The 21,424-nt window shown below is 41.4% G+C and overlaps 6 protein-coding genes across 11 annotated transcripts; 3 read left to right on the top strand and 3 right to left on the bottom strand.

The window, feature by feature from the left end:
* The first annotated feature begins 171 nt into the window (after nucleotides 1–171).
* LOC130687592 (protein AF-10-like) lies at nucleotides 172–5,193 on the top strand. Of its 2 annotated transcripts, none has more exons than XM_057510859.2 (9): nucleotides 172–405; nucleotides 519–598; nucleotides 669–833; nucleotides 894–1,091; nucleotides 1,154–1,369; nucleotides 1,431–2,976; nucleotides 3,059–3,247; nucleotides 3,382–3,613; nucleotides 3,687–5,193. In XM_057510859.2, the coding sequence occupies exons 1-9, from the start codon at nucleotides 297–299 to the stop codon at nucleotides 4,045–4,047; spliced, it is 3,096 nt and encodes a 1,031-aa protein (XP_057366842.1). In that variant the 5' UTR covers nucleotides 172–296; the 3' UTR covers nucleotides 4,048–5,193. The 2 variants fall into 2 exon arrangements, with proteins under 2 accessions (XP_057366842.1, XP_057366777.1); XM_057510794.2 differs by having other exon boundaries at nucleotides 666–833.
* Nucleotide 5,194: 1 nt separating this feature from the next.
* On the bottom strand, nucleotides 5,195–6,620 carry LOC130690819 (uncharacterized). 2 transcript variants are annotated; one of them, XM_057513720.1, is made up of 5 exons: nucleotides 6,413–6,620; nucleotides 6,216–6,295; nucleotides 5,758–6,002; nucleotides 5,561–5,695; nucleotides 5,195–5,493 (listed from the first exon to the last, which is right to left on the bottom strand). In XM_057513720.1, exons 1-5 carry the CDS (start codon nucleotides 6,445–6,447, stop codon nucleotides 5,359–5,361), a joined length of 630 nt encoding a protein of 209 aa, XP_057369703.1. In that variant the 5' UTR covers nucleotides 6,448–6,620; the 3' UTR covers nucleotides 5,195–5,358. The 2 variants fall into 2 exon arrangements, with proteins under 2 accessions (XP_057369703.1, XP_057369773.1); XM_057513790.1 differs by having other exon boundaries at nucleotides 6,435–6,620.
* Nucleotides 6,621–6,704: 84 nt separating this feature from the next.
* On the top strand, nucleotides 6,705–14,319 carry LOC130692023 (chromodomain-helicase-DNA-binding protein Mi-2 homolog). 2 transcript variants are annotated; one of them, XM_059496384.1, is made up of 10 exons: nucleotides 6,705–6,859; nucleotides 7,238–7,722; nucleotides 7,788–8,211; nucleotides 8,278–8,550; nucleotides 8,615–10,986; nucleotides 11,050–11,535; nucleotides 11,628–11,858; nucleotides 12,106–12,197; nucleotides 12,261–13,462; nucleotides 13,528–14,319. In XM_059496384.1, the coding sequence occupies exons 1-10, from the start codon at nucleotides 6,823–6,825 to the stop codon at nucleotides 13,956–13,958; spliced, it is 6,033 nt and encodes a 2,010-aa protein (XP_059352367.1). In that variant the 5' UTR covers nucleotides 6,705–6,822; the 3' UTR covers nucleotides 13,959–14,319. The 2 variants fall into 2 exon arrangements, with proteins under 2 accessions (XP_059352367.1, XP_059352368.1); XM_059496385.1 differs by having other exon boundaries at nucleotides 6,724–6,859; nucleotides 7,148–7,722.
* Nucleotides 14,320–15,555: 1,236 nt separating this feature from the next.
* On the bottom strand, nucleotides 15,556–16,522 carry LOC130691928 (uncharacterized). Its single transcript, XM_057515006.2, has 2 exons — nucleotides 16,033–16,522; nucleotides 15,556–15,964 (listed from the first exon to the last, which is right to left on the bottom strand). The coding sequence occupies exons 1-2, from the start codon at nucleotides 16,168–16,170 to the stop codon at nucleotides 15,794–15,796; spliced, it is 309 nt and encodes a 102-aa protein (XP_057370989.1). The 5' UTR covers nucleotides 16,171–16,522; the 3' UTR covers nucleotides 15,556–15,793.
* Nucleotides 16,523–16,823: 301 nt separating this feature from the next.
* LOC130689934 (RAB6-interacting golgin-like) lies at nucleotides 16,824–18,346 on the bottom strand. Its single transcript, XM_057512912.2, has 6 exons — nucleotides 18,208–18,346; nucleotides 17,983–18,152; nucleotides 17,590–17,915; nucleotides 17,386–17,526; nucleotides 17,126–17,324; nucleotides 16,824–17,042 (listed from the first exon to the last, which is right to left on the bottom strand). Exons 1-6 carry the CDS (start codon nucleotides 18,284–18,286, stop codon nucleotides 17,007–17,009), a joined length of 951 nt encoding a protein of 316 aa, XP_057368895.1. The 5' UTR covers nucleotides 18,287–18,346; the 3' UTR covers nucleotides 16,824–17,006.
* A 335-nt stretch (nucleotides 18,347–18,681) lies between these two features.
* On the top strand, nucleotides 18,682–20,145 carry LOC130691170 (uncharacterized). 3 transcript variants are annotated; one of them, XM_057514177.2, is made up of 7 exons: nucleotides 18,682–18,765; nucleotides 18,819–18,890; nucleotides 18,949–19,088; nucleotides 19,160–19,343; nucleotides 19,406–19,500; nucleotides 19,662–19,751; nucleotides 19,854–20,145. In XM_057514177.2, the coding sequence occupies exons 1-5, from the start codon at nucleotides 18,738–18,740 to the stop codon at nucleotides 19,411–19,413; spliced, it is 432 nt and encodes a 143-aa protein (XP_057370160.1). In that variant the 5' UTR covers nucleotides 18,682–18,737; the 3' UTR covers nucleotides 19,414–19,500; nucleotides 19,662–19,751; nucleotides 19,854–20,145. The 3 variants fall into 3 exon arrangements, with proteins under 3 accessions (XP_057370160.1, XP_057370308.1, XP_057370095.1); XM_057514325.2 differs by having other exon boundaries at nucleotides 19,591–19,751; XM_057514112.2 differs by having other exon boundaries at nucleotides 19,578–19,751.
* The last annotated feature ends 1,279 nt before the right edge of the window (nucleotides 20,146–21,424 follow it).

Here is a 21,424-nt window from a genome sequence, read left to right as displayed (position 1 = left end):
AATTATTTGGGGATTTTTTTGCTTAATACATATTCAGTTATGAGTCTCCTACATTATTGCAAGCACTTTGATTTCATTGGAAGTAGAAAAAGAAATAGAAATGCAAAAAACATGGCCGAAAGCCATTGAGACTCTAGTATCATGTATCGCCTCCACTAAGTATCGATAAATATGGCGCGTCTGCAACTACCCCAAAAGTCTACACCCTTGAAGGAATGTTGATTCCGTAATTTAGACATATTTCGTTGAAACTGTGTTTTTCCGATGAAATTTCAATTAAATCGCTGGTGCACAACATGAAGGAGATGGTTGGTGGGTGTTGTGTGTGCTCTGATGATCGGGGCTGGACAGAAAATCCATTAGTTTATTGCGACGGAGCAGGATGTACTGTTGCTGTTCACCAAGGTATTTATAGCCTGCAAACAAAACAAAGCAGAGGAACCTACTGTATTTATTAGTCTTTGATAGTATTCTGATTATTCAAATTAAACTATTTTCCTATTTGATTGTTTATGTAGCTTGTTATGGCATTGTCGCCGTACCCTCAGGACCTTGGTTTTGCAGAAAGTGTGAGTCTCAGGAGAGGGCTGCAAGAGTGGTAAGTTAATGTTATGAACAAACAAAAAGCACGGGAGTAATAGTTTATTGTTTATTAACTTTTTAAGCAGAGATGTGAATTGTGTCCCAGCAAAGATGGTGCCCTTAAACGCACTGATAATACAGGTTGGGCGCATGTTGTATGTGCTCTGTACATACCAGAAGTGAGGTTTGGTAATGTTTCAACTATGGAACCGATAATTTTGAGCATGGTTCCCCCAGAAAGGTTTAACAAGGTAGGTTGATATTTACATAATTTTGCTTCTATTCCTGCCATAAATTGTGTTTTTTCACAGAGCTGCTATATATGTGAAAATCAAGGACGAGAGTCAAAATCTAAAATCGGTGCTTGCATGAATTGCAATAAGCAAGGGTGCAAGCTCCATTTTCATGTGACATGTGCTCAGGCCATGGGCTTATTGTGTGAAGAGGCTGGCAACTATATGGACAATGTTAAGTACTGTGGGTACTGCCAACATCATTACTCTAAACTGGTATGTGAATTGCAGCATTCCTTAAAAGAAAAAACTGCTCTATATCTAGTTTTGTTGCTTAGAAAAAAGGCGCGAACCTGAAGACTATACCGGCATTTAAACCGTTACCACCGGTTGGGGCGTCCACCGATCCCGCTTTCTCAGAAAAATCCCTCCCGATTTCCAGTGGGTCAACGTGGACTGGACAACCGCCTTCTGTAACCAGTAATTGCAACGGGTCAAAGGAAAAACAGCGTAAAAAACCTGGCAGAAAATCTAGCACTCAAGTGTCTCCCAAGGTTAGTTTTTAAAAGTGGGATTATCGTAATGTTCGTTAACTTAAACTTAATTGGATCTTAGGCTGGCAATAGTCGTGATTCCGCATCATCCTCCGTAATCGTTGAGGGACCTAGTACAAGTGATGACTCTAAAATGAAACCCTCAAAAAGTGAAGTGATTCCTTTCGCTAACGTATTGGCTGGAGTAGGTTTAGTTCCCGGCCCGCGAGTGTCAATGACCGACCAAAATAACATTGGTTTAGAAAAGCACGAACCAAGTGAAATCGCGAAACAAGAAAATGCTCGCATTTCTGATAATATCAACTCGAGCGGAGCGAAAAAAAATGACAAGTACAATGAAAGCTCAAAACCTTCAGGCAGCATTATTTCTGGTAATGTCTCTGCTCCAGCAGAAACTCCTAGTATCAATATAAAACTGGATAAAAGTCGAGCGTCTCGTCGAAAGATTTCCATTCGTTCTACTAGCCCTACTAGCCAAGGGGGTAATGACACAGAATCAACCATGTCGAGTATGTCTGATCAAGGTCTCGCATCATCTGTTGAACAATTTGCGGCTAGTGAGCAGTGTGCCAAAGGACCCACAATTGTTAAAGTTGAGTCCCCTAGCATCCCTGAAACCCAACCGTCAACACTTCATAGTGTTATAGTTTCTAGTGCAACTGCAGCCCAGCAGGAAAGCACTCAAATGCAGTCATCACAATCGGTGCCTCAACGTGCTGTTTCACCTCTGGTTATTTCTGCGTGCTCGGGCAGTAGCAACCAAATTCCGTCTGATCAAGCAAAGTTAAATTATGGCGACATCTACCAAAATACCGAAAAGGAGCTAAGCAGACCAATCTCGTCTGCGACACCGGCCAAGAAACCTCGGAGAGGCCGTACACCCAAAGTTAGTGCTCCTGTAGTGCCCGAATCACCTCCAAGTAGCCCTGATTCCGCAGGAGTGGAACAACAGCCCAAACGGAGGAAAAAAGCGACGAAAAGTGTTCCTGTTGGCGTGCATAACGATGATCAACACAATTTTTCGGCAGCAATTAATCGAGCAGAGATTTTCCAGCCTTCTCATGTAAATCAACCTGCATCACAAACAACAGAAAGTGCTCTGCGAAGAGAAAGCCCATGCGTCAATCAAATGGCGAGAGAAAACGTTAACGTTAGTAAGGCACCGGAACATGTAGTTCTCCCTACTTTTCCCATTGCATCAACCCTACCGGTCGGTAATGCCGGAACGAAAGATCTCAGCCCTTACAAGGATATTGCGGGTTCCTCAATCGGCAAAGAAAACAGCCTCTACCTCCGGAATGGGATTACTGCACCTCACATGTTAGGCAATCAATTGAATCTTAATTCAAGTGTTGCTCAGAAGATGACGGACACCCTAGTTGCTGAAGTAGAAGCTCACAGTGTCACTGATCAGCCCTCACCACTCGGCAAAAATACCAACTTTGTAGGGGTGCCTTTCCCATTTCGAACTGTTTCACCGTCGTTAAAACCGAGCACACAATCAGGCAATAGCGTTCCAGCTTTTCCGCATAGTCTTGGAGAACTTCTGGAACGTCAGTGGGAGCAAGGAAGCCAATTTTTAATGGAACAGGCTCAGCATTTTGACAGTAAAGTTCATTCTACATATTCTGATACATTTTTTATTTTAACATTGCATTGTGTCACGTGCCATATGCATTATTATTCCAGTTGCATCTTTGCTGTCGTGCCTGCATAATCTCAAGGAAGAAAACATGCGGCTGGAGGATCATGTTGCCAACCTGAATCGAAGAAGGGATCATTTATTGGCAGTGAATGCTAGGTTGTCTGTGCCACTTCAATCAAACCAAATGACGTATACAAGCAACGTGGGCACTACCCCCGATAGGTCCACACCAGGTAATCCCAGTGCTTCGGTGTTTGTATTTTTTACGGTCACCCTAGCTCAGCATTGTCTAACCGTCACCGCCGTATTGGATACTTCACTTTTTTAAGCAAAAGAGTCAAAACTATAAACGTTTGGGAATTCCTAGGTACTGGTCATGCAGTCGGTCATGGATTGCGTTATTCACCACAAGATCGTGAGCGAAACAGTCGTGCAACGCCTTACTTGCCTCAGATGGATAATGGTATTGGGATAAGCGAACATTTACCAGCTTCCATAGGAAACGCGTTTTCTACTACGCACAGTAATCATAGAAGTCCCGCAAGCTCGAGTCATCTAAGCGATCGCGTCATACCCAGTCCTGTCATAGTTTCTTCTAGGTAAAACTTGCCAAATAAATTTTTTTCCATATATTGCTTATCTTCATTGGCTGACGGTGTTATTTTGATCTAGAATGAATCATGTTTACCATCCGGTTCCATCTGGCGGAGCTATAAGTCTTCCTTCCACCATGTCACCGGTTCAGGGATCATCCGGCTTCATGTCGGAAGGTCGAAATTTGACAGTTCTTCGTAGCCCTTCTTCCACGCCAGAAATGCGACCGGAAGTAGCACGAAGCACACCGTCTCAGCAACATCCACAATACACGTATGTATCGCCACCTCTTTCGTTACCCACACATCATACAGGATCTTACGCGGGCATTGCAATGACTGCTTCGAACTCGCAAAATCACCACAGCACGAATGCTAGACGCGAGGGTTCTGATTCCCGTCATGCTATAAGTCGACCGAGTCCCATCGAACGCCGATGATGGGGTTATCCATTTACCTCTACCATTTTGTTCACAACCACCGATTCAGATACGTTCCGGTTAAAATTTTCTTATCACAGTAATTCGTTTTCCCTCCCTATCTTTTAAAGTAGTGCGCGCGACTTAGACGTTCCGTTGTTTTTCGTCAGTTCGTATTTACTTGTAATGGCGCAAGGAATCTGTTCAGTTAATTGGGATTTAGTTGGCTGCAGTATTACGAGTCTAGCTAGAAAAATTAGGTTATGTTGCAAACAGAAAGGTAAAGAAACGACAGTAATAGGTTTACGCAAAAACTTGCTCGACCACCTCCGACGATTAAATATGCCAACAAAGCTGCCTGCTGCAATTTTTCGATTTCCTGTTTTCTCGACCACCGCTATTTTTGAACGAAAACGTCAAACGAAAGATCGCGATTTTTGCTCCTCCGTACGCCTTTAAAACACAGCACCATTTACTCTTCACGTTTTTCTACTACAGTGAAACAAGAAAAACACTGTACCGACAGATCTCGTTTCATCAGTCTATTCATCATTATTCACTAAATCTGCATGCCGGTCTGAATTTCCTTTCTTGCCATAAAAGATGCTGCTTCAATCTTTGTTAACAAAAAAAATTTACCACCAAATTAAACAAAAAAAAGTGTATGTCCGTGTCATGGTAAACGTGAACCGAATGTCTAGAATACTGTTTTGTTCTCGTATAATCAAGAAAAGCATTACGGGTCGCGTCTCACGGACCAGTCCATCTCAGTGGTATCCCCCTATTTCTGCTTGTCGTTTGTTCATTTGTTTGTTGTTTTTACTGCAGTCTCCCATCGTCTAGACAATTGCCACGTACGAACGGTTTTGCTGAACGTCTATTCTCAGTCGTTCTGGTAAGATCATTTACTTTGTTTCAGTTTTCTTTCTGTCCCTGTGGTCCCGTCCCCTTCACCTTCTCTGTCCCCATTTCAAGCTTCATGTCATATTAGTTAAACGTTTGTCTTGACTTGTCCATTGTTTTTCTACCATAAAACCTGCGCGTTTTCTTTTTCAATCTGCAAAATGTTGACAGTTGTTTCTCATGTTGGCGTCCTTTTTTGTTCTGGTAAAAAGTTTTTTAAGGAAATTCTCCAAAAAAAATTTGTCTATAAAAGATTATATGTCACTTTCTTTATTTAATTGAATCATGTTTTTATTCTTCTTTAGTTGAATTCCTAGTTAACACGCCACCAACGCAATGTACAGGTGGTACAATAATGCTACAGGGAAGGAAGATATTTCTCGTGTTGTACCAGCAACTCAAGCTCTAACAGCGAAGCTGGATAGACGGTTAACTGGAGGCGGCCATGCGAAGAGTTAGCTCAATGCTACGCAATTCGTCCTCGATAGCCTCGCGTTTATCCGGCCGTGAAAAGCTAATTAATCCCAGACGTTTCTCGAGCTCGATCCAGCGCTGCTGAAGTCTCTATATCATATGAAACACAGGCGTGTTAGACATACTCGAACGGATCATCAAGCGAGTTTTGCCAGACCGCTATCTCCTTGTTGACAGGGCGCGCTGCTTTGGGGCGCTCTTGTGCTGTTTTTGGTTCTATTTGACACTCGCTTGACGTTTCCGCATGTTGGGAATGGTCGTTTTTCAGATAATTGGGTATCCGGCCGAAAGTCTAATCAAATTTTAGTTTGAAGCAATTTCTCTACTTGACAATTCAGTTCGCTAATGTTTAACCGATTTAGTAGTATAATGAGGAATAAGCCCCGATTTCTCCAGTTCCATAACATGTCCATCTTTGGAATCAACTATTTGTGATTTCGGCTCATGAGAATGAGTTCCCTCCACATGTTTAGCGTTAAATACGATATAATTGTCGTGGGCAGGAGGGTAGGGAACAGGTGCCGGATCATTTCTCTTAGGAACTGGCGGAAGCCGTTGGCACGAACAACGATTGGCCCTCTGTCTCCTGCCGGTGTATCCTATAAGATTTGGTATATTTTAAAAATCAAGTTTTAGCTTTAAAGAAAATCATTATTATTGTCTGCTTTTTCTTCTCCATCATCGTCCGTTATCAACCGCGCACAATCGAAATTCCTGAACCTTCCTTTTCAACCTCATGAGGTCTCGTCAGAATGTGGCTGGAGATGGAAAAAGGGAAGAAAGGTATCTCATCATCCCACGATACGTAGTACCTTCTCTTTCAGCAGCGACGATGTGATTTTTTTTGATCGATCGACCCGATTTCATAGCCTCGGCTTGAAATTCTCGTTCCCTAAGAAAGATATGTAGCCACAACACGCAAGCAATGCAAATACGCAGAGAATTAAAAACGAAATGCGTTAAATTTATGCAAGAATGATTTACTGAGTAGCCAGTATGGATTACTTACCTCATAGTATTTTTTAGCGCACCTGGTCCAGCCATTTCTCCCCGTATTTTTGGAAATCTGTCGTCACATTCGAAGCGCTTGGACTTTTCTTGTAACTGCAAAGAGAAATGCAAAATTCTCCTTTACAAGCAAAGAAAGAACGTGAAAAAGTCTTATTAGTAAAATCGTTGCTTAGCAACGAATTTCCCTTCCCCCAATTCGTCTTCTAGACCACCGGAACTGCGAGTGGTTTTCAGTTAGAAACATTTCCACTAAGCGCATCGTGGCGCTAGTAGTCGATTTGCCCCCCGAACGGTGTAGAGAGTGCTTGTTTTGTGATTCTGGTGGGGTTTGCTGGTACACCGCTCGAGTTTTCCACTTTATTTTTCTTTAACTTGATTGTCGTTGGATTTTTATAAATATACCCTTCCATGGCCTCTTTCGATCGGGAATCAACACATAAAGCAGGTAAAGATTATGTTTTGTTTTTTAAACTGTGGTAGAGTATCAATTTTGAAATCGATCATTTGTTAAAAAGAAAAGATCAAAAAAAAAAAAAAAAAAAAAAACTTCCGAGGGAGGGAGGGCTTCGTTTTTGGGGTGCACTGGCCTTTGTAAGCCATTCTTCGTCTTCACATGCGAAACGCCGCTTAGGGGAAGTTCGTAGTACGTTGCATGGAAATCGAGCGTTTTATTTATTTTTGATAACTATTGTGGAAGAACTTTTGATTCGAGTTTTTTTTTTACATTTGTTAGTGTTTTGACTTCTCGAATCGATCAAGCGGTTGAAGTGAGTGCTGATTTGAGAATTGCCGGTTGTGAATATGGCTTCACGTCATTTTGCAGGTGAAGACAGTGAAGGCGGAGAAGGCGAAGAAGACGAGATTGTCAAAGGTGGCGGCTATGAAGACGAAGACCAGTCCATGATGGACTCAGATGGTGCTGAAAAAGATGATGATGATGACTTTGATCCAGACACTGGCGGTGGCAAGAAAAAGAAAAAATCCAAAAAACACAAATCCCGCAATGAAGATAAGAAAAGCAAAAAGAAGAAGAAGAAGAAGAAAGTTGAAAGTGCTGATCCCAGTGAGGCAGAAGAAGAACAGCCTGTCGATGAACCCATTTCAAAAAAGAAACCAAAAGCTTCAAAGGCAGCCCCTGCTCAAAACGCAGCAGCAGCTACAGACATGCCAAGTGTAGAAGAAGTCTGTGCAAACTTTGGGCTTCAAGACGTTGAGATTGATTATGAAAGTCCAGAATTTCAAAATCTTAACAATTGCAAACTCTTCCAGCAGCATGTTCGACCATTGATCCAGAAAGAAAACCCAAAGGTATTTATGAATGAGTCTTATTTTGTTTTTAAATTTTAATTCTTAAACCAATAATTTGTTGGAAGGTCCCCATGTCAAAACTCATGATGCTTGTTGCTGCAAAGTGGAGAGAATTTTCAGCCTCTATTCCTGAAGGCAATGATACACCAGCAGAAGAAGAAGCTGTTGAAGCTAGCACGAGTCGTCCATTGCGTAGTTCACGCAGTGCTGTATCGGGCCGAGAAGAGCCTGAACTTCCCGATGATGATGAAGATGAAGACGACGAATTTGCTGAGAAAGGCCGCAAAAAGCGTAGCAGAAAGCCAACTAAAGGCGGTAACGCGGTTGCAGGGAAAAAAGGAAAAGTTCCAACCATCAAAATTAAGTTGGGCAAACGAAAGAGAACTAGCTCGGATGACGTTAGTGCTGATGAAAAGGACTCAGATGCCGAGTTCGAGCAAATGTTGAAAGAGGCTGAAGAAGCCTCAAAAGTTGTTGAAGAGTCGAAAGGTAATGCTAACATAATGTTTTAAATGTACTGAGTTGATTAGGTCTTTAATAATATCTTCATTACAGGCCAAGTAGCCGCTGTTCCTCGTAAGAAGGCCAAGACGAAAATTGGTGACAAAAACAAGAAAAAGAAGAAGACTCGAACTACAGCTAAATTCCCATCTGAAGAAGGTGACGGCTACGAAACAGACCACCAAGATTATTGTGAGGTCTGCCAACAAGGAGGAGAAATCATATTGTGCGACACTTGTCCTAGAGCCTACCATTTGGTTTGCTTCGATCCCGAACTGGAGGAAGCTCCAGAGGGAAGGTGGTCATGTCCTCACTGTGAAGGAGAAGGTATAATTGGCAATGAAAAACCTTAGTTTTTCGTGGTTGATTATTCGTATTTCACTATTCATAGGAATCACGGCTAGTACCGTCACGGAGAAAGCTGGCAGGAATGCAGCAGATGACGACGAACACATGGAATTCTGTCGTGTCTGTAAAGATGGCGGTGAACTCCTCTGTTGCGACTCTTGCACTTCAGCCTATCACACATTCTGCCTCAATCCTCCATTGTCGGAAATTCCGGATGGTGATTGGAAGTGCCCACGTTGTTCCGCTAAGGCTTTACCATACAAGGTTAGTAAGATCCTTACTTGGCGCTGGGTGGAGACCAAGGATGAACCAGCAAAAGAAAAAGAAGAAACAACTGAAGCTACCCCACGCAAGACACCGCCCCGTCTACGAGAATTTTTCGTCAAATGGCATGAAAAGTCGTATTGGCATTGTTCATGGATCTCTGAGCTACAGTTGGAGGTCTTCCATGGAGCCATGTATCGATATTACATAAGGAAAGTTGATATGGAAGAACCACCGAAGTTAGATTGTGAAGAAGTGGATCTTGACGAAGCTCTCGAAGCTGAAGAAGAAGCAGCCGCCCAGAAAGTAAGGAAAGGAAAAGAGAAAGAAAAGGGTGAAGGAGAAAAAGAGAAAGAAGCAGTCAACTCGTCTCGCAAATGGCAGAAGAAACGTATTGAAGGCTTTGAAGAAATGGATTTGGAAAACCGATTTTATCGTTATGGAATCAGACCGGAATGGCTTGTTGTCCACCGTGTTATTAATCATCGCACTCTTCGCGACAATCGTACCCTCTATTTGGTCAAATGGAGAGAGCTGAATTACGACATGGCCTCCTGGGAAGAAGAGGGCACTGAAATCGAAATACCTGGCCTTAAACGTGGAATCGAAGAGTACTTTGATTTACGAGTTGCCTGCGGAGTGGACGCTCCGGCCAAGAAAAAGAGCAAAGGAAAATCGCACAAAAAGGGCAAATCCAAGGAGGCAGCCGTCGAGGAGGAACGCGAAACTCCCCGCCGCTATATCCCACCGCCTGAGAAACCTACAAGCAATTTAAGCCGAAAATGGGAACGCCAGCCCGAGTACATCGATGCATCGGGGATGGCGCTGCATCCTTACCAAATGGAAGGCTTGAACTGGTTGCGCTATTCATGGGGCCAAGGCACAGACACCATTTTGGCTGATGAAATGGGTCTTGGAAAAACTATTCAAACCATCACTTTCCTCTACTCGTTATACAAAGAAGGACATTGCCGTGGACCCTTTTTGGTCAGTGTACCTCTGTCGACCATCATCAACTGGGAACGTGAATTTGAAACATGGGCTCCTGACTTTTATGTCGTCACCTACGTGGGCGACAAAGACTCCCGAATTGTCATTCGAGAGCACGAACTTTCCTTTGAAGAAGGAGCTGTCCGAGGAGGCAACAAGGCGTGCAAAATTCGAACGAACTCTGTCAAGTTCCATGTCCTGCTGACCAGCTATGAATTGGTATCGATCGACGCCGCTCTTTTGAACTCGATTGAATGGGCCGTTTTAGTTGTCGACGAGGCCCATCGTTTGAAGAACAATCAGTCCAAGTTTTTCCGCATCCTTAACAGCTACAACATTCGCTACAAGCTTCTTCTGACTGGAACGCCATTGCAAAACAATTTAGAGGAGTTGTTCCACTTGCTCAACTTCCTCTGTCCAGACAAATTCAACGATCTGCTGTCCTTCACGAACGAATTTGCTGATCTGGCCAAGGAGGAGCAAGTTAAGCGCCTGCACGACATGCTTGGTCCACACATGTTGCGTCGTCTTAAGGCTGATGTATTGAAAAATATGCCAACGAAATCCGAATTCATCGTTCGAGTTGAACTTTCGCCCATGCAGAAGAAGTACTATAAATACGTTCTCACCCGCAACTTTGAGGCTCTTAACTCACGTACTGGCGGCCAACAAGTCTCGTTGCTTAACATCATGATGGACTTGAAAAAGTGTTGCAACCATCCCTATCTCTTCCCAATTGCGTCGCAAGAAGCTCCCTGTTTACAAAATGGCATGTATGAGACTACAGCGTTAGTCAAAGCGTCTGGAAAGCTCGTCCTACTGTCAAAAATGCTTCGTAAACTCAAGGAACAAGGACATCGTGTCCTTATTTTCTCGCAGATGACCAAAATGTTGGATATTTTAGAAGATTTCTTAGAGGGAGAGCAGTACAAATATGAACGCATTGACGGTGGTATCACTGGTACTTTGCGTCAAGATGCTATCGATCGTTTCAACGCTCCGGGAGCCCCTCAATTTGTCTTTTTACTATCTACCCGAGCAGGTGGCTTGGGTATCAACTTGGCAACAGCAGATACTGTCGTAATCTACGATTCAGACTGGAATCCTCATAACGATATCCAGGCCTTTTCTCGAGCTCATCGTATTGGACAAGCTAACAAGGTATCTTTATTATTTCTTCGTCAAATGTGCAAAAAAATAATCCTACCCCATATTTTCTAACAGGTGATGATTTACCGCTTCGTGACTCGCAACTCGGTTGAAGAAAGAGTGACCCAAGTAGCCAAGAAGAAGATGATGTTGACTCATTTGGTTGTGCGACCGGGAATGGGAGCCAAGGGAACTTTCTCTAAACAAGAATTGGATGATATTCTTCGTTTTGGTACTGAAGAACTGTTTAAGGAGGAAGAAGGCAAAGAAGACGAAGCCATTCATTATGACGATGAAGCCATTAGCAGCCTGATCGATCGTTCCAATGAGGGCATTGAGCAAAAAGAGAATTGGGCGAACGAATACTTGTCCTCTTTCAAGGTGGCGTCTTATGTCACCAAAGAAGGTGACGATGAAGAAGAACAAGAAACTGAAATTATTAAACAGGAAGCAGAAAATACCGATCCTGCTTACTGGGAGAAACTTCTCCGTCACCACTACGAACAACAGCAAGAAGATTTGGCAAGGTCTCTTGGCAAAGGAAAACGTGTCCGTAAGCAGGTGAGTAAATCTTGTAGTATTTTACGTCGTAATATTTTAACAAAGTTGGATTATGTTCAAATGTTAATTGTTTATCTTCATCTTGTGCGAAGGTCAACTACAATGACGGTGTCGAGGGACGCGACGATACTTCTTGGCAAGAAAATGTGTCTGACTACAACTCGGATTTTTCGGGAGCGTCCGATGATGACAAAGAAGATGACGATTTTGACGATAGGGGAGATGAACCTGGTCGTGGTCGTCGCCGCAAGGGTACCGAACGTCGTGATGAGAAAGATCGTCCTTTGCCACCTCTCCTAGCCAGAGTTGGTGGTAATATGGAGGTAACAAATCATCCTTTATTAGGTGTCATGAATATTTTGCCCTTGAATGTAAAAAAAGAAATATCTCGGTTGTGGTTAAGAACAAAATTGCAGCCGAGCTATTTTAGGGCTATAAAAAATAATTTGGCGAGATCATGGAGTGTTGTATTTGAGTCATAATTAACACTAAAGGCTCTCGCCATCACTTTCGCACGATTTACAAGCTGTGTTTGATCATGGTATTACATTTAATATTTTACGATTACAGGTACTAGGGTTCAACGCTCGTCAGCGCAAGGCATTCTTGAATGCAGTCATGCGTTATGGAATGCCTCCGCAAGATGCATTCAACACGCAATGGTAATTTTTTCGTTAGATTTACGAATAACATCATCCATAAATTTCCATTGTTATATTGTGTAGGTTGGTGCGTGATTTACGAGGAAAGTCTGAACGCAACTTCAAGGCTTATGTTTCACTATTTATGCGCCATCTTTGTGAGCCCGGTGCTGATAATGCCGAAACTTTTGCCGATGGTGTACCGCGAGAGGGCCTCAACCGGCAGCATGTTTTGACACGTATTGGTGTCATGTCACTTATTCGCAAGAAAGTGCACGAATTCGAACACATCAACGGCTTCTATAGTATGCCAGAAGTCGCGGCTCGGGCCGCCGAGCTCGTGGCTGCCAAAGATAAAGCCATAGAGGATAAAATGGTTACTGCTCATGCTCCATCGGGCGAAAGTAGTTCTGCTACGCCAGCCGTTTCAGCACCATCCACAGCGTGCCCATCGCCCACAACTACAGCCACAAATGAAGAATCCAAGAAAAAGGATGGAGAAGGCAAAACAGATTCGGAGGACAAAAAAGAAATCGATTTAAAAAAAGAAAACGAAGAAAAGCCAAATCATGTTACCGAAAGGGAAAAGAAAGAAGATGAAGCGCCCAAATCGGAGCAGACCGAGTCTATGGAAATTGACGAAGAAAACACAAAGCCCATTAAAGTAGAAGACGAAAGTAAAAAAGATAGCAAAACTGAAGAAAAGATTAAGAAAGAACCCAAAATGGAAGAAAAAGCTGAATCACCCGAGGTGGAAATCGAAAAGGTAGTCGTTGTCAAAGACGAGAAGTCGGCGGAAGAGAAGGCAAAGGAACGGGAGCTTGCCAAAGAAGAGCGCAGCAAGCGCAAATTCATGTTCAACATCGCTGATGGAGGATTCACCGAATTACACACTTTGTGGCAGAACGAAGAGAAAGCCGCTGTTCCAGGTCGAGAGTACGAGATTTGGCACAGACGTCACGATTATTGGCTCTTGGCTGGTATCGTCACTCATGGCTATGGTAGATGGCAAGATATTCAAAACGATGTTCGTTATGCCATCATTAACGAGCCCTTCAAGATGGATGTCGGTAAAGGCAATTTCTTGGAGATCAAAAACAAATTTTTGGCCCGTCGCTTCAAGTTGTTAGAGCAGGCTTTGGTCATTGAAGAGCAACTACGAAGGGCCGCTTACCTTAATCTGACGCAAGATTCGACTCATCCTGCAATGGCACTTAATGCCCGCTTCGCTGAAGTAGAATGTCTGGCTGAATCCCATCAACATCTGTCGAAGGAAAGTCTTGCAGGTGAGAATTATCATTCAACATTCCTTTCAACATGGGCTTTAATAACATTACCATTACGTTCTTAGGTAACAAGCCAGCCAATGCGGTGCTGCATAAGGTTCTCAATCAACTAGAAGAACTTCTTTCTGACATGAAATCCGATGTTTCGCGTCTCCCTGCCACTCTGGCAAGGATTCCACCTGTGGCGCAGCGTCTTCAGATGTCTGAAAGATCCATTCTGTCTCGCCTGGCCACCTCTGCCAGCCAACAAGCCGCCCAACAGCAAGCGCAAGCTGCTTTTGGGAACCACTTTCCTCCCGGCTTAACCGGTGGTCAGATGCCTTTCACAGGGCTTAACCTGGCCAATTTCCGGCCGCAATTCACACTGCCTGGCCAGACTTCAGCAAGCAATTTGGCGATGACAGCCGCCGCGGCCGCCGCTGCTGCAGCAGCAGCTGCTGGTGTCCCTCAGGCAGCGTTCCCTGGAACCTCTCCTCCCGGCTCTGACAGCAAATAGAGATTTCTTCAATAGTTCTTTTTTTTAATAGTATAACTTGCATAACTCACTCTCCCACTTCACCCCCTTTCTTCCATTTTTCTGTAAGGAGTTGATTGGCTGCTCAAAACATTCCTGCCCTATCCTGACGACTGTGCTGTCTTTTCCTGCTGAATACCCCGCCCTCCTCCCTCACCAACGTCTCTTCATTTGACACTCGTAATCGCTGCTTCTTTCTCTGTATTTATGACTTTTATTCTTTTCACTACATTTTTTCAAAATTTTGCCATCGTGTCCCGATTCATTCAAACCATGTTCTCTGTTTCACACTATGAGTGTTCCATTGTGTTGGCAAAGTGTTGACTTCCTTGATAACCTCCATATCTGCGGAACGTAATAATAAAACTAATGGATCTTCAACCTTAGCTGTCTTAAAGGAATTGGGACGGCGTATTTTGCAAAATTTGTTCAGTGAAGTGTTAATAGTCGTTAACGTGCTATTAGTTTAGTGAAACGTGCTATTGAAATGAGAGCGAAAAATCTCATATTGATACAGCGTGCGTAAGAAATGTTCTAGGCAGTGCCAAATCTGCTGATAATGCACGAAGTATACAGGTTTACTAGATTGGAAATCACTCACTTTCAGGTGATGTCCCTATATTCTTGTTTAAGAACAAGCGCTGTTCCGTCGCCCAGATAAAAACTTTTCGTAGAAGCTGAATCGTGTTCGTGATGGCGAAAAATAACAACATTTCATTCCATGATATTCGATGTGCATGCTGTATGGATGACCGGTCATGGACATGTGCCCTCGTAGGCGTTATTACTTTTAGCATCATTGCAGGTGGCATAGCGGCTCTCATTGTTACACAAACCGGTCTAATGGAGTATTACAGACCAGCTCCTTACGTGCCACCGAACAAGGAATTCTCTGTCGACTATCTTTGCAAAGGTTATCGATATGATTTTTACAAGGAAAAAGAAACATACGAGAACGCTCATCGGATTTGTGAACTACATAATACATCACTATTAACGTTCAACAGCAGTCAGGAGGAAAAGGAAATTGATTGTTATTTAAACGTTCGAAATAACGTAGAAGAAGAGCAGCTCACTTTATGGCTCAACGAAACAGTTATATTTGGAGGGCCACAAATGTATGCAAGACTTGCTTCGTTTTTTTCCAACAATAGAGAAGAGGTAATTTTGAAGACGATCCAGGTCTTTGCAGAAAACGGGTGCGATGTCCAGAAAAATTTCGCCGAAAATCAAGAAATTTGGACGGCTGACCAGGAAAACAACTCGACCGAGACAACGTATTACATAGAGAAATTATATGGAAACCATGGTTTGCGTAGTATGGCACAAGGAGGCACTAATGGCTGTTGGAATCTTGTCCGTTGGAATTTGGCTTTGGCTAAAAAGCATAATTTTATCTGCAAATCACAACAAGCAGACGAAATAGTTGACAATGGTTTTCACTGGGGAAATAGCGAGCACAAGTCCTTCGCAAAAATGTATTGTAATATGTGAAAATTCTGTCAGAATTTGACCTTGCTCGCCTACGCTTGTCTGAGTATCAACTAACTCATAGTGAATAAACAAGTTCAATTCTAGCTAAGTTATTTTACTCTTTTTATTTGTCAATTATGAATGAAATTACAAAGAGTAGTGCTTCTAACATTCACTGGAACCTACATTGGTAAGTCAAATCATGTGTGATTTCAAACAATAATAAGGAAAAGAAGCTTATGTAACTCTTTCTATGGACTACAGAAATATTCAACGAAATGTGACAGAGACGACCAGAGACGTGTCAAAAGATTAGGCAAAAAATCACCATTCACTGATCTTTCTTACTTCTTGGTATGATGGTGATCTTTATCATCTTCGAGGTCACGTTCGGCGTGCTCCTCATTGTCGTGACCGCTGTTGCTGCGGGACTCGGCTTCTAGATCTTCAAAGTCTTTGGTGTTTCCAAATGACGAAAGTTCAGAGGCTTTATTGGTTCCGTATCCTGTGGCCGTCTGTTTCGTTCAACAATACCTTGTGTAGTATTAAAATGAAGTAAGTTTTCTTTGTTATTCATATTTACCTGCCCCAGCTGGAAACCAGAACGGGGAACTTGGTTCTCCTCGGCCTGATGCTGCTTCGAGTCCGCTGGCTCATAGTTTTTTTTACCGTGTTGAGTGGCAACGTTATGGCTCGCATGATGATCCTTACCGTGGTCCATTTCAGTCAAAGTTGGACAAACCGTACAGTTAACGCGGAGATAGATTCAAGATTATTGGTTGCTGCGCTCATGCACTCATTATATAGCTGCCCACTCTTACTCGGTTGCCGAGGAAACACGGACATTGGCTAGCATCAACAAAATGGAAAACAAAGACTGCTAGTTGGGGAGATGGGTGAATGCATTACTCTGGAACTTTCATATTCACTGAACTCGTGAATTAAAAAACAGACTTGGAATACTATGTTAGGTTACCAACGTATTGTTCCGTAACCTGACAGCAGGAAGATCGGTCACCATGGTTTCCACGCGGTAAACATAATACCACATCATCCTTAGAAATGTATCGATCAGCAAAGATTCAGTTCAATCTCTCCAACCCATACAGTATCTAATTGGAACTGAATTTTTGGGAAAAGATTTAATCATTCGAAACGAACAAAAAACCAGCAATCCAGCCGAAGTTAGGAAAACCGTGTGATATGCCGGATATACGACGTATTGTGTGTGAAATTAACATTAAAGGTCTTGGTAGTAACAAATGCAAAGCAACTGTTCTTGCATTCTTCTGTAAAGTTGCAATTCAAATTCTTTCGCAGAAGGAAAGTGATGGGGCTTATTCGTAATAATTTCAGCGAGGGAAAAATCACATATTCTTTGGTGGTTTATTCTGTATCTTATTAAACGAGATGTGCAATAAAAATGTAAATATAATCAAAAGTTATTAGGTAACAATGATTCCTCTGGTCGTTGCAATGCAAGACAAAGATTCGTTAAAAAGGCAATTTAAGTAAGGCACAGGTAGAGAAGAGATTCTTAAAGCTGCATACATAATTTCAAACATTCTCGCTTGGTTTTATTGGATCTATAGGCTAAGAGAATTGCAGAATTAGTATTATTCTTCATAACTATAACTTACAAATTGTATTAAGCTTGCGAGCTGGGACAGTCTTACCTGTTGCACAGATGGTTCTACTCGATATTCTTCATCGTCTAGCTGAATCATTAAATCTGTCAGGCGACGTGCTTTTCTCATCTCATTTTGCTCGATAATAGTGCAAAGATGCTCAGTCAACAGATCTTTGCGCTCTCTTTTGCTAAAAAGTAGTTGCTTAGCTTCCACGAACTCGTGCTCCGCTTTTGTGTAGCGCTTCCTAATTGAACATGGAGTAGACAGTGTATCATCAAGTTTAACCGAATTTTTTTATTTATTACTCAGCTTCTGCAAGCTCCGCACTTGCCATTTCAATATGGCTTCTCAGGATGCAAACATCATTGCTCAGATTTGCATCAAGTTTAGAAAGCTCTTCTTGAATTTTTTGTAACTTCAGCGCTTCAGTTTGAGTCTTCATTTTCCTAGATAATTTTGGCTAAAAAATGAAATGCAGTATATTTGATGAACATAATGCAAATACAAACCTTAGTGCCAAAGCTTTTGCCAACATTTGTTTTTTCAGTCGATTTTGTTCCTCAATAAGTTTTTGCTTCTTTTCAAATTCATCTAGGTTAACCAGATCCTTTTTTCCCCCATTCTGTAGCAAATCAACTGGTATCACAGCATTAGGTGACTGTGAGCAAGGTGACTCATCAATTTGATGGTTGACATCCTGTGTCTTAAGGTTAGCTTGTTCTTGTGTAAACAAAGTATCATTTTCTTGTGGTATTGCTTCCATTATCTCAAATGATGTAGGCCTATCTTCTAAGATTCTTAGCTTTACATGAACTGGAGATTCAGATCCCTTTTCCTGGTAGTATAAGAAGATAAATTAGTTCAAATTTATTATGGTGCATTAGTTCACATTAAAAAAAAACCTGTTTGGTTATGGTTGAGAGTAATGCCTCAGCCGGTAGGCCATCTGTATGGTGGGCATTCATGTAAAAACTATGTAGTGTTTTCTTTGAAGTTACTTTAGGTTTCTTTGAAAAAGCTAATGATTTTACTTCCTTGTTGTCAGTGATATTGGCATCTTGCAGGCCATTCTCTACAGGTCTTTTAAATTAATAAAAATTCTTCAAAGCTCAATAAGAAATTATTACTTAGCACGTCGAAATTATCCAATTCGGATTTGATCTTTGCTTGATCTGCGGGCGAAAAACCTGACCACGGTGTCTCCATTTAGCTTTAATTTTGCAACTTGAAAGTTTATTTACCTTTTGTTTTATTTTGACACGTATTATTGATGCCTCTACCGGGAAATGTAGAAGCTCTTATATTGCAAATTTGGTCGCTAGATGACTTTCAGAAAAAGGAAAAGTAAATAGGGTTAAAACCTATGGCAATCCGTTTTACCCAAAATAAAAATAAAAAATATTGGTTTTTTGGAGGGGTTAAACGGATTGCCATACATTGCATCAGACTTACCTATGGCAATCCGTTTTACATAAAAAAAAAAAAATTGGCGGAAAAAAAAAAAAATCGCACTTTTTTCTTTTTTTCCGACACGTAGCCATCTACCGCTCAGACTCATTATTACTGGCGTAGGCAATTTCAGTCCATTGGATGCCATTCGCGGTTAGTTCAGTAGCATGGATGGATAATAACGCGTGGCTGGAGGAACAATTGAAAAATGGATAAGATAATACAACAAAAGGATGGTAAGTATAAACATTATTATATTGGTTTTCAATTATTAATTATTGTTTATTAGATCAAATTATGAAGCTGCAGGCCCAATTATTGGAACAACACAAAATATTAGATAACAGCAAAGCTAAGGATGGTAAGGCCTAATAAGTAATGATTCTATTTATTTGCTTTTATTCATTTGTGTTTTGTAGCTCAAATTTTGAGTCTACAAGCTCAGCTAGGGGAAAAGAACAAATTGGAACGGAACAGTTTTCAAACAGTGAAGGAGGTTTTTCAAAACTCTTCCCTAACTGAACGTGAGGATGAGTTGGCATTAGGCGAACACAGTCAGGTACCAAAAACTTTTCAAATAAGAATTCAAAATAAGTATAGAATTAAAAAAAAAAATTATTTATTGTTTAGTTATTCAGTCCACCACCTGACAGTGTGTTAAATTTAAATTCTGTTAGTGCTGTACTAAAAGAATCGTTAATAATAAGTCCATGCAGCGAAGGAACTGAAGAATTGTGGGACTGTATTTGGGCCGAAAATGGGTGTGGTACGGAAACCCAGAAATGGCATGAATTCAACATAAAACATGGATTAGGTACTTTTCGGTTTTTTGTCTATCGAAAAAGTATTTTTAATGCTATTATTTTGCATTCACAGAATTTTAGCAGGGGATCAAGTCAAGTCTGGAAGTGTTACAGGATGGAAGAGTCAGCCTACAGTTGAAAAAACACTGAGAGTGCATTACCATTAAGGTATGAGGTAAAGTAATAGAGTATGCACATTGTCTAATGAGAAGTACCATCTTGTGTGAATGAATCCTGTATAACAGCAATCCTTTATAGTTCTGTCACAGCTAGAAGTCTCAAATAATTCTGCTTCTCTTGCTAAAGAACAACTTGTCCTTTACGCTCAGAGTGTTGGTGAAGCTGGGTACTTAAATGGCCATAAAGATGTTTCACTTCACTGGCATTGCAGCGATTAACATCATACATGGACTCTTTAGGTATAAAAGGAATTTTCTTGAAAAATTTTTGAATTTATGATGAAGCTTTTCTCCTCCTTTTTGCCAACCATGTCTAATCTATAAAAAAAATTTATCCAATAGGAAAGGATTTTCAGCATACTGGGAACACAACTATCAACAATGCAACATTCTACGGGTGTTATTTTATCATTCAAGAGCCTTATACAATGATTTTCATCTACAATTTGTATGGCCTTTCCCAAGCTTCTGTCAGAAGTTGAATCTATGAGTCATGTAAGTCACATGAGCAACAATTGAGATGCTTAATGGTGTTGTTTTTCTTTTCTCAGTGTAGGTTAATAGTAACATTGGATCTGAAAGAATTCTTGATTGGGGCATGACACTGAATAAATTGTAATGATTGGATGGATGACATGATATTTCTATACTTCATTCGGATTCCCGAGACGGTATCTTATATTTAAAAAATTGAAGTGCATATCTGGGCTCCCTTCCTTTCCGTAGCCCCGTTTCCCCTTGACTCGTAATAAGCCCGTAGGGGGTCATGCCCCTACTGTACGGTATATATAAAAACAACATATACCGAGGTTTGGAGGGCTCTAGCCGGAAAGGGGACGTGGGGTTCCGCTTAGTCCGATGATGTGTTCACGGAGGGCGACGTGGTTACCCACAAATCCGAACTAAAGGTTAATCGCTCCTGTAAAAATGTTCCAAATCTTCAGCTCTTCTTCCGGCTTCTCTTAGCCAATCACCGGGTAATCTCCCCGGTGGGTCAACAAGGCAGTGTCTCCCCCTGCCTGGGTTGACGGCAACATTTGAAAGGGCTATTGTGCCTTTTTAAAGTTGCAAAAATAATTGTAATGTGCAGAGAATTGTCAATAAAAATTTTTTTATAAAATATTTTTTGCAAAATTTGTTTCTTTCATTGTCTGTGTTAGCTGTGTTCACACATTACATTTAGCAACTTCTTTTTTTTTTGTTATGCTTTACTTGCTTTTGTCACCTTTGATGGTAAGCATTGTTGCCATTGGTTTATTGTTTATCTGTAAACATTCTATTATTATCCAGGGATCGAACCCTGGATGTTGGGTATTCCGCGCCGATGCTCTACCAATGAGCCATAAATCATATGATGTCATGTTGGCTTTTTTCTAGTCACTTGTGGACTTGCATTCTCACTTAGAATAAAACTGAAATGCAATACTGCAACATTGTTTTCTACATTTATTCTGCTTCATTTTTAAACATCTGCTGAGGTTTGAACCCTAGGTAACATATATCGCAGCTAAAGACTCTACCACAGAGCTATGGACCTTATGAAAGCAATAGAAAGATAAACATATAGTTGTGAAAGACTGCATAAACATCCTAGACGATAACATATGATATGCGATAATAAAATATTTAGATATATCTCGTGGCTCAATGTTAGAGCATCGGCGTTGCACGCTGAAAGTCTGGGGATCGGTTCCCATACGAGTAAGACAAAATACAAAATTACTTCAAAAAATATCCAGATATAACACGTTGTTCCTTGAAACTCAGTTGAAGAATTCAGAGAGTGTAATAAATAATAATTGAATACTTACAAATGAACGATAAACCAATGGCAACAATGCTTACCATCAAAGGTGACAAAAGCAAGTAAAGCATAACAAAAAAAAAGAAGTTGATAAATGTAATGTGTGAAC

The sequence above is a fragment of the Daphnia carinata genome, chromosome 7 (assembly GCF_022539665.2).
Source record: "Daphnia carinata strain CSIRO-1 chromosome 7, CSIRO_AGI_Dcar_HiC_V3, whole genome shotgun sequence".
Taxonomy (NCBI): domain Eukaryota; kingdom Metazoa; phylum Arthropoda; class Branchiopoda; order Diplostraca; family Daphniidae; genus Daphnia; species Daphnia carinata.
Note: the sequence above shows the minus strand (reverse complement) of the source record. Positions and strands in the feature narration are given on the sequence as shown.